Below are 13518 nucleotides of genomic sequence, written 5' to 3'. Positions count from 1 at the left end.
TATATATATATATATATATATATATATATATATATATATATATATATATATATATATATATATATATATATAACCTAGATTTTATTCTTGCGTTCTCAATTATATAATTGTTCTCACTTGATATTAATAAATTATTAACCCTGCAAAAATATATATAAACGATACCCTGCCCTTTTGGAGTGTTTGGATATGAGTTTCGGAACTAATTATCTTACATAAACCACTTACCAAATAAATCACTAGCTACCCGTATATCAATTATTACATGTTATCGTTATTCTCATTTAATTAGATTTGTGTAATAAAAAAATTTAACATTTATTTAAAAAAATAAAATAAAATGTTAAAAGATACAGTTTCTTTTTCTTTTACTATTATTTTTCACGATTGATTGGAGAAAAACAAAGGAAGAAGGAACATGACACAAATATAAATATATATATTTTGTCTCTCCGCTGTTTTACAGCTCTGAGAAATCGAGGAGATTCTGTTTCCTAATTGGGCTAAGCTCCTCAAAATTCTGTTTCCTAATTATGCACAGATTTCATTTGATATGTGTATACTGTATATGCATAAGTTACGCCGGCAGGATCCACATAAAGATTTGATTTTTGTTTGAATTCTATCCTTTTCCCTAATTTTTTGATCCTTTTCCACTTTTCGATTTCCTATTATTGCACACTGTTTTAGGGCGAACTGATTTTTCAACAAAGATGGTTCATACACACTTCGTGTGGTCTCACGGAGGCAATCAAGTGTTCCTATGTGGTGATTTCACTGCGTATGTTATCAATTTCACTTCTTGCGATTGGGTTTTTCGTAATTTGATTGATTTTCGTTTTGATTTTGACTTTAATTTTGTGGAACACACAGTTCACACACTAAACTTATAATGCAACTGGTGGTTATATGTGAAGGTGGATCAAGTATCAACAGATGGTCACTGTCGAGGGTTCATCCACGACTTTTATGACGATTTGCGATCTACCACCTGGTTTACACAAGGTAATTAATTTCTTTCCTCCATCGTATTTGTCAATCAAATCAAGGTTTGATGTTTCAATGATGATATTTAATGTGATTGTGATGGATGATTCAAGTACTAATGTACTACCACAAGTTAATTTGGTAAAAGATTTTGATTTTTATTGCGTTTTTTGTGTTTTTCTGGGCGCCAAATATCGAATGAAGTTCAAATTCTTGGTTGATGGTGTGTGGAGGATCGATGAGCGACAACCAATTTCTGAAGATGAGTATGGTGTTAACAATGTCGTTCTTGTGGAACAACCGCAGCTAATGCCTCAAACATTACTTTTTGATGATGGTCTACCAGTCATGGATATTGATAGTTATGATGATAGAAATCATGCCGATGTTGTAAGTATTTATAAAAATATAAAAATATTTTCTTATAGTTTTTATAACGAGTTCTAGATGTTCTTTAACAGTTTAACAGTTTAACTTAATAAAGAAAGTCTGGACCTAACTTTCTACAAATCTGCAGTCATTTTTCTTTAACATTTTTTTTTTAAAAAAATTGCACTTTTTTAGGCTTCAACATCAGGAAGTGTTCCTAAAGAAGTGGAAGTTGAATTAACGAATGATGATATTGAGACTACATGTCGTCGATTATTTAAACATTTTTCATCTTACAAAGCATACGAGTTAATTCCGGATTCAGGAAAGGTTTGAATGGATTCCCTTTTTTAAATATAAGTTTTTTCTCATAACAAACTCATTTTTGATAAGTAATTATGTGTTATCATTGTTATTCTTTTGGATATTAGGTTTTCGCATTGGATGATAATATGACTGTGGAAGAAGCATTTCTTGTTATGCATGAAGAGGTAGAAATTCTCTAAAAATCATTATAGTTTCTTGATTTATATGATTCTAATTTCTTGGATTGTTTGTGTATAATTCTAAATCCTTTCTTACATTTCAGGGATTTGTTATTGCCCCACTTTGGGATGCAACCAATTTACAGATTTCAGGGATGCTAACCCCATCCGATTTCATTATGGTCCTAATTGAGGTATAAAACAACTTACTAATTATACTTTAAGAAGAAAAAAGAACATCTAGGAATTAAATGAAGTGTTAAAATTTTATTAATAATCTTGCAGCTTCAGAGAAATCGTGCAATGGGGACAAATAGTGTCCATCAGTTTTCTACAATATCTGCATGGAAAGAAGGGAAGCTTCAACTTCAAAGAAGACCATTGATCAAAGTAATCATAATTCATAACCATAACCTATTCATATAATTTTTGATATTTTACTTCTTTTCATAAATTTATTGACAAATATATTTATATGAACACAAACAGGTTGATCCTGATGATTCACTGAGTGATGTTGCAATTAGAATCTTGCAAAATCACATATCTGCAATTCCTGTTGTATATGTGCAACAAGGTTCAACTTGTCCACAATTGCTTCATGTTGCATGTCTTAGTGGACTCTTAGAACGTATGTTTCTTTCTTCAAGTTTCTACAAAAATGTTGATGCAAGAAATAGCAACATACTTTCATATATTTGTAAATAATAGATAAAAGCAGGATGCTATAATAATGAAAGTACATTGCTATTTCTTGCAAGATTTGTTGATTATGTTCTAAAGGTATTTTGATTTTTGAAAATGTAGATATATGCAGACATTTTGAACATCGTATAAATTATTTACCTCTTCTACAACATTCGATTGGTGGTCTTCCAATTGGCACTTGGATTAGAGAAATTGGGGGTGTAAGGGAATTAAGAACATTTCCTCCTAATTATCTTCTTAGTGATGCTTATAGACTGTTAATAGATGGTGAGTATCAACTATATTATCTTATTATCTTTTTTTTATATATACCAACTATGCCCCTGTATCTATGTTTGAAAATCTTACTTGTGAATTGTGATTTTTTCCAGAACGTATAAGTTCAGTGCCTATTGTTGATGATAAGGGGGCTCTTATTGATGTTTTTTCCAGGAGGTAGTTTTCTTGTTCTCTTAGAATTTTTAATGGTTTATTATTTAAATTTTTTTTATTACCAAAAAGGGTACTGATTAGAATTTTTCCTGTTTCATTAGTGATGTTATTTCGTTAGCAAAGGGTAATGCATATGTTCATGTTCAACTTGATCAGACAACAATATCTCAAGTAAGCCTTTGTTTTCCTTTTCCATAAAAAAAATTGAATAATAATTTTTTTTCGAGATTATAATCGGGTTAATCGTGATTTAGCATCCACGTTAGCAAAAAGTTAAAAAAAAAAAAAAAGGATTATTGGTTAACCATTGTTATAATTGGTTAGATTTTTCGAAGTGCAATGCCTTAATAATAAACAAAATGGTAAGGACAATATTTTCACATGATGCAAAAATGATATTGTTGATCCTCACGTATTTGACCATTTTCCAATATTAAGAAAGTCAACAATTGTCCAAAATTTAAATGCATTTTTTTCATGAATTATGTGATTTAGGCACTACAACTTGTAGACAAGAACGCCCGTGCTAGGTATGGCATATGCACACGCTCAGATTCCTTATTTAAGGTCATGAATCTTCTTTCAGATCCAGGTACGTATCACATGACATAACAGATTGTACTGTATTTGACATGTATTCAACTGGTACTTTTTTGTTGCAAAATTTTAATATAAATTTTGTGTGATTATGATAGGGATGCGTCGTGTGGTGGTTGTTGAAGCTAACAATCGATGTGTGTTGGGTTTGATTACATTGAGAGACATATTTAATCTCATTTTTAGAGATTTTTCATAAATATTCTCATTTGTGAATTGTGACGTGGTTTGAATAGTAAATTTGGTATGTAGGAAAGTATGGGGTGATGCAAATGCGGTATAAAATTAATCCTATTACTGCAAATGTGGTTGTATTTAGTTCAATGAACGGTTGAGATTGATTTCTCCCTTCCCCTTTCTTGAAATCCATGAACCAAACATGCCACAAGCTTCTTGTATCATGCTTAATGAAATATTGAAATATCTATTTATCATAGTCGTTTGATGAGATGTGTATTTGACTAAATTTTTTACCTTTCCCCATTTCAACAATTTTTTTAGGTGATATTTTTTTTATTTTACCTATTTCAGTAGTTAAACATAAAGCATAACAAAGAGGACAAATAGTACTAAACATGTTATAACATAGTGCATCATTTGGACCTATGTTAGTTTTTAAATCGATGATTAGAAACAAAAGAGGAAAAATAGTATCGAGCATGTTATGACAAAATTATCTCGCTGTCTTTCTACTGTTCACTAGTGAAGTGTGAATTAGGTTTATCAAAAGTCTATTTCTTTTACTTTGGTTTTACATCTTGCATATCAAATCATTATTTCTTTTTGCAAACCAATACGACTCATTTTTAAGGTGATTTTATATTTAGTACCAAATATTGCTAGATGCACATTCTTATGTCTAATATTATTATTATTTTGTCTTCTGTCTTTTGTATTTTTTTTCTTTTTCTTGTCTTTTACTATTATTTAGATTTAGAGTATTGTTGTTGTTTTTGTTGCTACTATTGACTTACTATTATTATTGTTGTTGCTTTTATTATTTGAACTACATTAATACAAAATATAAAATAAATAATTTACTAAAATGTAAATTTATTTCTATTAATAACTATCACATACAATAACTCTTGAAATATTACAATCATTGTTTGGGTATTTGGTCGAATATAGGCATTTAGTCGAGAATTATCAGGGCTGGTCCTGCAGATTCAAATGCTCAGGATGAGCCGGGAAAAAAATGTTCTCAGGCCCTAATATGTAACAAATTAAATCAGTGTTAAAATAGCGAAAACTCAAACTTCCGTGGCCAAACATGAAAGAGAAAAAAAGTTACTGTTCCCCAACTTTTTAACGATTAATAGTATATATAATTAATAAATTATATACACTAAAGTTTTTTAAAACTACGAATTACAACGTGATGATGCATTCAATCCTTACACTTAGTAGTTTCTTCCGTGTAAACTTAAATGTACAACGTCAACAAGTTCAACCATTTTCAATGCGGTTTTGTGGCTTGTGACGTGTAGCATTGAATTATAAATCTACAAAGTCTTTTTCGACACGACTTCATTTGATAAATGACACTAATCACCACCATCTATGAAGCGGTGACTTTATTGAATCACTAAATTTGGTAGTCTTATGTAACTGCAATATTTAATAGGCAAAAGCATTAGGTTCATCGCACGTGTGATAACTACAAGATCATAACAAATATTATAATACAATAATGTTAAGTTCAAATTTCCCATCAAAATCATTATCAAATTTTGTTGTATGTAAATCTATAAATCTTTTTCAACCACAACAATGGAGCAAAGTACTAAATTACAGGTCTACTGTTAGAAAATCGGGATATAGAGATACTTGGATCAGTGAAAGTTGTGAAACACTTTCAGATTGAAGGATTTCGAGGGTACACTCAAAATCTCTAATCGGATGAAATCATTGTTTTTTTTTCTAGAATAGAGAATGAAGAAGATGTTATGAAATCTGTACCTAGAAAATGAATCCGAAATTGATCATATAACAAAAACTAACTTCATGTCTTAAAATGGTCATATGGTAGTTATAGGAAAACAACTTCCTGTCCAAAAACTGTCATATTACTTGTCATAAACTAACATAAAACAGAGTCTATAAATGGACCCCGCCAGGGGTTGCCGCCTTTTGGACCCTGCTCCCAAGGGCGCTGCCCCCGGACCCTCGTCAGTTCAGGGGCTTCGCCCTTAAATAGCAATATACTTTCAACAATGACAAAATTAAACAAATATGCACTCCGCACCATACTAATTTGTTTGATAATTGTCAAAGTGACATTGATCAACAAATTAACCTCATTACACTTAAATAATATTAGTGATATAAAATCACCAACATGTACAGCCGTCTTAACATCAAATTTAAAATAGCAATAAAGTTTCAATATTGTTGTAAAAACAAACTTTTTTTTATGGTTTTCTATTTCCAATTCGAATAGGATGTATCAATAGTGACTTATCACTTTTGTCATAAAAATAAAACATACTTGTGAAACTCAAAAAACTAAAACAACAAGAGATAATTGTTCATAGACCTTTCATGGGTTTTCATTTGCATGCCTCAACAAAATATATTTATGATTTAATCTTGAAATTGATTGATATAAACACTCAACATGAGCAAGAAAAATTACAAAATATATTTCACATTGCACTTAACTTCCTTCCCTAGTCCCAATTTGACCATTTATGTTAACAAAAAGTCGATAAATATCAAAAATAAATAATGTAGTTGACATGATTGCAAGAAGAAACTCTTGTATTTAGCCATTATAATCACCGCATATACTCCCCGAAAAACATCAAGAAATGATAATATTTTAATAAAATATATACTCGAATAGTTGTTCCAAAAGAAGATGATTTCCATAGTGATCTGAGGCTGCTAAACTGGAACAAAAACCCAATTTCTAATTCAAGGTTGCTAAATTGGAACAAAAAGAAAAGTAGAACAATATACTGAAATATCGTTGATTCGTTGATTTCTGTCTTCAGGAGGTGTAACTAGAAGTTCGATGATTTCTTGTTCGTCTTAGACCGTCAGTCAATTAGCAGATTTGGAATATGACTTCGGTTGGGCCTTTATGGTTGTATATAATATTAAAAAAAATGGGTCATGTGCAACTGTCTATCTTACCCCCCTTCAAATCTAGCCCTGAGCATTATCCATGGTTTTCCATCTAGCAGAATATCGTGATATGTGGTTTCACCATAACGGAAAAATAGTAGATATTGATACGTTGCTTATAAATCAACATTCACATAATGACTACCATAAACAAAGACAAAAACAATAACTACATGAGTTGGGATGTCTTGTAAAGCAAGCCTTAGTCGAAAGCATGTCAACGAACCTTGTTTGCTTAGAAAATTAACAATTACACGAAACTTGTTTGCAATGAGAAAACCGGTGTCCAACATAATAAGCCAATGTTCCGTTCTTTCAAAAGTCAATTCAAAGTAAATCAACGAATGGTTTATGTTGTTGAAATAGACTCCATATATCAAGGTGTATTTGTCATGGTACGCTAATAACTCCTTGTATAAATCAGACCGAATTGTATGCCAATAATCTTCCCCATAGACGAGAGAAATGACTACTTCCTAGAATCACAATTTCCATCTGTAAGCACATTTTCTATGTTTGTGACGTAGGGATGAAATTCATATGAAATTTCATTCATAAGTGGGTTTGAATAATGCATTGGTTGTTCTTGGTGGAAGTAAGCTATGCATCGATTCATTTCTGTTACATAGGAGCTATGAGTAGCTTGGTCCTGGTTGAAGAATGAATTGAACATTAAAACATTCTTGAAACGAACATGTTGATTCCTAGTTTAACTCAAACAATCTAGACCCCACAAAATCTAACGTTTACATAAAAATACTATGTCTACAAGGATCTTGTGCTGATAGATTATTATTTGGTTGAACCTATTACTTTTGCATGTTTTGTGCTCTGTGGACGTCCACATGTACTTTTGCGAACAGCTTATCAACAACCATAGTTGTTGATGGCACAAAAATGCTCCTAAATAGCTTCAAATAACTGGATTTGCATTCATTCGACTGGTTAGCAAAGCTTTGTTTAAACATTTCCACATCATCTTCATAATCGAGTTCGTTATCAGCAAAACTATGTTTATATCAAGCATGCTCCAAAATTTCTCAATAGACTCTAGCGGAATCGATTGGCCAACTTTTTAGAAATTGCAATTTCGTCACACAAGGTAACCGCAACTACGACACAATTTTTCGAGGTGCGCATAATATGAGTTTGTTCTCTTCCTCTTATGGTGATGGAAAACTTATTGTTTGAAAAAAAAAATTAAATGTATTACATTCGTTTTATAATCAAACAACTAAGACATTTGTGACTCATTCACTCAAATAAATGATTCCTTTTCACGTGATCCGTAAATTATGTCGTGAATGGTTTGAAGGTCATATCGTGAAGAAGTGACACTAATCAAACTTATTCACTAAAATAATTAAATATTATATATGTAACCCTTGTACTTAAAGCTTATTTTCAATTTTATTTTTATTTTTTACTTTTTATATTTGAAATAACCACATTTGAAATTTTTTGACTAATTTTGAATATAAACACAAAAAACCCATTATTTGATTAAAAAACCCGCAAAAATAAGAGAGAAAATCAAAAAAGTTATAAGTAAAATTAAATATATTTTAATAATAATAATAATAATTGGAAAACAATAAAATGACAAAAAATCAAATAAAAAGGGATGCATTCATCCTTTATATCATAATAAAACAAATATATTGAAGTGACCTGAATTCTTTTGCAGGATCTAGTATGCGTTCTTCAGTGGGTTTGAATCGAACTAGATCGGAGAAGACAAAACGAACTCAACCAAAAAATTAAAAAATATATTTTTTTTTTTGGATTGTAAACCAAACTGCATACTAAATATAAATAAAAACATGTTAAAAATGTCTAGTACAACACTACAACTACAACCAGTTAGCGGGTTGGGAGACTGATAAATTTGAGGGTTTAAAAAGGTTTGAGAAGATAAGAAAAGACACGGAATAAAAAATACGTGGACGGCAGGATTCGAACCTGCGCGGGCAAAGCCCACATGATTTCTAGTCATGCCCGATAACCACTCCGGCACGTCCACCTTATTGTGATATTCTTCGCACACCTTATATATCTATTCATATATCTTAATCATTCCATTGACAATTTTTTCATGGTTATGTGCATAGTTATTGGGTTGACGACTTTCCATTGTTATCGATTAGCTTCAAGCCTTCAATACATTTCACGCCAAAACAGAACTGGCTTATTGTTTTTTTTTTTTTTAATAAACTTGAAATGACTTTGTTTTTTCATATTGAAACAAACCCAAGAATGTATACAATTCCAATTCTGGTGTCCCAAAAATATAATGGAATCAGTTTACACTGATTTGGTTTTCCATTCCATGGTTTCTCAATTTCCGGTTTCCCGCCTATGTTCGTGTTCATGTTCGCATTCGCTCCTAACATCCACAAACACAAGATATGTAGTGTTTTGTCTGCTGCACATGTATTGTATTGGGACTGATACTACAGCAATACATTTCTTTGTCCCCTCCAAAAAAGTAAGACAAAATGGGACAACAATTCGCTCTTGACTTATGTGCAAAAGACTAGAATAACCCTAGAAAGTCTATCCAATCCCAGTCTTGTGTAACAAATACAGTCTTGAAGAACGAGGTTTTGAATAATTATATTCAATTGCATCCCACAATTCAACATGTACTGATAATTGATGTAACAAAAAATCGGCAAGTCTATTGTACTCAATTTCCACATGACCACCTAACATAACATATACATGGAATCAGAATGAAGCTGAAGAAAAACTTGTTCGCTACAAAAACAGCGCGTTTTCCCAAGTGGTAAGTTAACAGTAACACAGCACCTATCAATATCACCATGTAAATCCAACAATGGGTATGTATCACCTAATAATCAACTAAAATCTCTTTATTCTAACTTCTCATCATCATCATCATTCAAGATCAAGTGTCTTTTTCATTGCTTCATAAACCATATAAGTAATACTGGCTGCTGGCACGACTTTCAGAAGATTTGGGAAAAGTCCTTTATAAAAACCACGTGCCCCTTCATTCTGATAAGTCTTCAAGAACACATCACTCATTCCCCTGTATGCATCCGCTCCACCTGGCCTATTAGCTTGCATCCTAACAATATATAATATAATTATACCACACATACTTCCATTTCACTTTACACTACAACATTCTATAACAATTTTCATATACCTATAATTAACTACTTTTTTCAAGATCAAACATTTACCTTGTCCTTACAACTTGCAATGGATACACGCAAGTGGCTCCAAGGGCACCAGAAACAGTCCCACAACCCAATTGTGCTAAAGGCCCAGGATCTGCATTTGCAACATAAAATACCATTCGCCTTTCAAAGATATACAAGATTTAGAAGAGGAGAGGGGGGATACATAAAAATAGCATCAAACCTTTATCAAGGAAAATGTATGTTTTTGACATTTCTTTCAAGTTTTCATAAACTGCTAAGTCAATTCCAGCATAAGGAATAATTCCAAGAAGTGAAGGAATAATCCCTTTATAAAAAGCCCGAGGCCCTTCGTGAACCCAAATATCTTTAGAAAGTTTGACTAAACTCGGAGCCTTTCCACCTTCACAAACATGGGTCTGTAAACGGGTCTTCACAAGATCCATCGGGTAAATAGCGGTTTGAGCCACCGCACCCGCCATGCCGCCAGCAAGAAGCCGCCCAGAAGTCCCGATATCATCCTTATCACCACCTCCAATCCAATTCTTCAACATTTCATAAGTATAAAACTTTATAGCACTCTCAGGAGCCACCTTCACAACATTCAAACCATTACCCCTGAAAAAAGATACCACCCCACCTTCCTTCCATATGTTTCTGACTGCGGGCCCAATTGAAGCCTTGGTGGTTTGGACTTGGAGGACAACTTTCAGGCGGTCGAGCGGGGCGGTGGCGGTGCGGGAGGCGGCTCCGGCGACTCCTCCGGCGATCAGGTATTTGCTGGCGTGAACGTGTTTGCTGATTCCGGTTGGAATCACCGCTTGTTCTCCGATGTCTACAAGGGAAACGCGTTCCCAATATTGGTAGATGTTTTCTATGGTTGCTTCGTGAGGGTAAAGTAGTAAAAAGTCACGCCATTCTTCAAAGGTTATGATTCCATTGTTGTCTTTGTCCACACGTTCAACAAAACTAGCAAGTTCATCATCATCGAGTTCTATACCTGAAAATGGAAAGCTGCCATGGCTAATAAGATGTAGACAATTAATTCAATGGAAATCAAAAAGTTGTTTAACAATCAAAATCGATACATAAGATTGATGTACAATTTGGTTAATTAGTTCAAATGCGTCCGGAATTTCCCTTTTCTTAAAAAGAAGTCAAACTCAAATCCTGATAATGAACTTCGCAAAGCCATGAAAATGACTAATGAAGGTCAACATCAAAAGCACCATTGATTATGTGACATCCTTGTAGACAGAATTTGAACCTATCTGATAAGCAAGGCACAGGCAATGGTTCAATGGTCCAGAAGAAACTTTGCAGATATTCCTCTCTTTATGAGTCACTGTGTAAAGCTATAGCACTAAGAATATTATAAAGTAAGCTATTTAAAAAAGTCACATATAGGAAATTTCATCGAGCATGTTGAAGCACAAATCTAATCAACATGATTCTGAACTAGGAATCTGATTTTGTCTCGCTAGCACTTAAATTTCTTGCCAATAATTCGAATACTTAAAAGCAAAATGCAACGAATTACGAACATAAAAGGGAACGTATGGAATATACCAGCCTTAACAAGAGCATCGTAGAGCTCCTCGGGTAAAATGCTGCCACTATGTTCGACATCAATAGCTTGAAAAATACGATAAAGTTCAAGCTCCTTATCATCCATATACCTCTTAAATTCCTGATAATCAACCCTCCCGTCTTTATTAGCATCGCAAACCCTAAGCAAATCCTTCGCATATTTGTAATCCGCCGGAATTTGCAACGCGGATAACCCTACCGCGATCTGAGCGGAATCCAAGTACCCTGCATTTGATGTATCAAAGAAATTATACAAACTCCGAATTCGCGTTTCTCTTTCTTCTTTAGTCTCCCCCAATGCTGACAAAACGTGGTCCATGGACACCGATGCCGGTTTCTTGACCGGATTAGAACGCTCAGCGGGCCGGTGGTGGTTCTCCGAATGCTCGTCTCCTGGCGATGTCATACGTACACAGATTGTTAATTGGCGAAATACATAACGGATCCTCCTAGAAGTGAACAGATCTGGGCGTATAGACACGAGTTTTTTGTGTAATGTGTAAAGATATTTCTGAAACGCATATTGTAATGATTGAAGGAACTTTTGGAAAGAGATCCTTTAATTTGACCCGTTTGATTAAAGGGTTTGGATATTTTGTGGTTCGAATTTGTAAAGCTTTTATGGTGATGGTAAAAAGGAAGGAGATAGATTTTGAGATTAGCAGAAATATGGTGAAGTATAGAAAATTAAATGGGGTTCAGCGTGCGCCCCTATGGTTTGACCATGTACTCCAAAGGCCGAAATCTTTAAACAAACGGTTTTCCGTCGAGGATTAATTCCAACAACAACTTTCTATATATTTGTATGTCGACTACTCACTAAAATATCTTCTTATCGTGTTATATATGTGTAATTTATTTTTGAGAAAAAAAAACAACAATATTTCTAATCCTATCAAATGTTTTAAGATAATAGGCAAAAGTTAGTAATATTCATTATTTTTACAGATAGCATCTATGCACGATGACGTCTTCTGCAAAAGTAATGATGGTTATTTTATATGACCATTTCGATTTGCAAAAGTGATATGTCATCTGTGAAAGGGTTAAAAAATTATCTTTTTATTTCGGTATAATTACAATTAAGTAAGCATATTGATTTTCCATTTATCATCAAATTGACAATATTATTGTCCAACTAACAAAGAAAGATACCACAATATTTTCATTCTTGTTGTAGCAACCCCTCAACCAAACCAAATTTTATAATGATGAGTCTTCGCATTAAGCATATGCATTCGTCCGGTAGTTGATGTAATCTAGAGTTTTGACGAATTCATCTTGAAATTTCTAAATTTCCCCTTCACGTTGAAGTCATGAAAAATTGTCTCCCGAAACAATGTTGGCGTATATGTTTAAAACGAAGGTTTACAAACATAGCTCACGTAGTACCTAATGACGTTGACAGATATTTATAAGAAAATAAATCTACAAAAAAAATATAATTATAAATAATGTATAACTATGAAATAAGTAAACTCAGTACTCTATCAATGTCCCACCATGGTTTGTAATTTCAGGTTGGCCAATAGACGTGTAACAATTTAATCACTAATCGAAGAGAATTCAAAATAAAAAATAAAAAACAGGCGACATGATCCTTCACATGTACATGTCGCACAACTTTTCAACATTCGTACCCGTATTGCAATATGATGAGAGTAATTTATAAGATAAAATGACATTAATTACAATATAATTTTATAACTTGATTTCATAATAACCAAAAATAATTTGTTGAGAGGTTGATGGCGAAACAACACGAGAGTTGTAAACATAGAATACTCATTGTCGAAGGGTTGATGGTGGAACAACACGAGACTTGTGAGCCTAGAATACTCATTGTTAATGACAAAACGACACGAGAGTCACGAGTCCCTATTGATGATGGAACGACACGAATCGTGAGTCCTTGTTTGTGTGGTGGATCGGCACCTAAGCCGAGAGCCTTGTTTGTATGCAAACACCCCGGATAACATGATTCATCGACACTCGTTAGCTCGATTAGACTTATCTAGCAGTGGTCCTCCGACTCACCCTATCCAGCA

General features: G+C 33.1%; 2 protein-coding genes and 1 non-coding gene across 3 annotated transcripts; 1 reads left to right on the top strand and 2 right to left on the bottom strand.

Moving 5' to 3' along the window:
- The first annotated feature begins 422 nt into the window (after positions 1 to 422).
- LOC145083701 (sucrose nonfermenting 4-like protein) lies at positions 423 to 4028 on the top strand. The gene is made up of 13 exons (XM_079023398.1): positions 423 to 781; positions 918 to 1005; positions 1192 to 1377; positions 1552 to 1686; positions 1788 to 1847; positions 1946 to 2035; positions 2127 to 2231; positions 2331 to 2472; positions 2649 to 2816; positions 2921 to 2984; positions 3083 to 3152; positions 3477 to 3573; positions 3677 to 4028. The coding sequence occupies exons 1-13, from the start codon at positions 714 to 716 to the stop codon at positions 3775 to 3777; spliced, it is 1374 nt and encodes a 457-aa protein (XP_078879524.1). The 5' UTR covers positions 423 to 713; the 3' UTR covers positions 3778 to 4028.
- A 4623-nt stretch (positions 4029 to 8651) lies between these two features.
- Positions 8652 to 8733, bottom strand: TRNAS-AGA (transfer RNA serine (anticodon AGA)). The gene has a single exon. It is a non-coding gene; the product is annotated as a tRNA-Ser (tRNA).
- Positions 8734 to 9301: 568 nt separating this feature from the next.
- Positions 9302 to 12188, bottom strand: LOC145083685 (calcium-dependent mitochondrial ATP-magnesium/phosphate carrier protein 3-like). The gene is made up of 4 exons (XM_079023397.1): positions 11450 to 12188; positions 10104 to 10880; positions 9923 to 10013; positions 9302 to 9804 (listed from the first exon to the last, which is right to left on the bottom strand). Exons 1-4 carry the CDS (start codon positions 11874 to 11876, stop codon positions 9612 to 9614), a joined length of 1488 nt encoding a protein of 495 aa, XP_078879523.1. The 5' UTR covers positions 11877 to 12188; the 3' UTR covers positions 9302 to 9611.
- Positions 12189 to 13518: the final 1330 nt, after the last annotated feature.

The sequence above is a fragment of the Lactuca serriola genome, chromosome 1, assembly GCF_051521515.1.
Source record: "Lactuca serriola cultivar US96UC23 chromosome 1, Lser_US96UC23_V15, whole genome shotgun sequence".
NCBI classification, from domain to species: Eukaryota; Viridiplantae; Streptophyta; class Magnoliopsida; order Asterales; family Asteraceae; genus Lactuca; species Lactuca serriola.
The sequence above is the reverse complement of the archived record's forward strand: the minus strand, read 5'-3'. Positions and strand labels throughout refer to the sequence as shown.

Excerpts from the sequence above, each read along its gene's own strand:
- LOC145083701 (XM_079023398.1), top strand. The coding sequence starts at position 714 with ATGGTTCATACACACTTCGTGTGGTCTCACGGAGGCAATCAAGTGTTC. Across the intron at positions 1,378-1,551 it reads ATAGAAATCATGCCGATGTT|GCTTCAACATCAGGAAGTGT; the intron begins GTAAGTATTTAT and ends GCACTTTTTTAG. Across the intron at positions 2,473-2,648 it reads TCTTAGTGGACTCTTAGAAC|ATATATGCAGACATTTTGAA; the intron begins GTATGTTTCTTT and ends TTGAAAATGTAG.
- LOC145083685 (XM_079023397.1), bottom strand. The coding sequence starts at position 11,876 with ATGACATCGCCAGGAGACGAGCATTCGGAGAACCACCACCGGCCCGCT. Across the intron at positions 10,014-10,103 it reads ATACATTTTCCTTGATAAAG|ATCCTGGGCCTTTAGCACAA; the intron begins GTTTGATGCTAT and ends TTGCAAATGCAG. Across the intron at positions 9,805-9,922 it reads TTGCAAGTTGTAAGGACAAG|GATGCAAGCTAATAGGCCAG; the intron begins GTAAATGTTTGA and ends ATATATTGTTAG.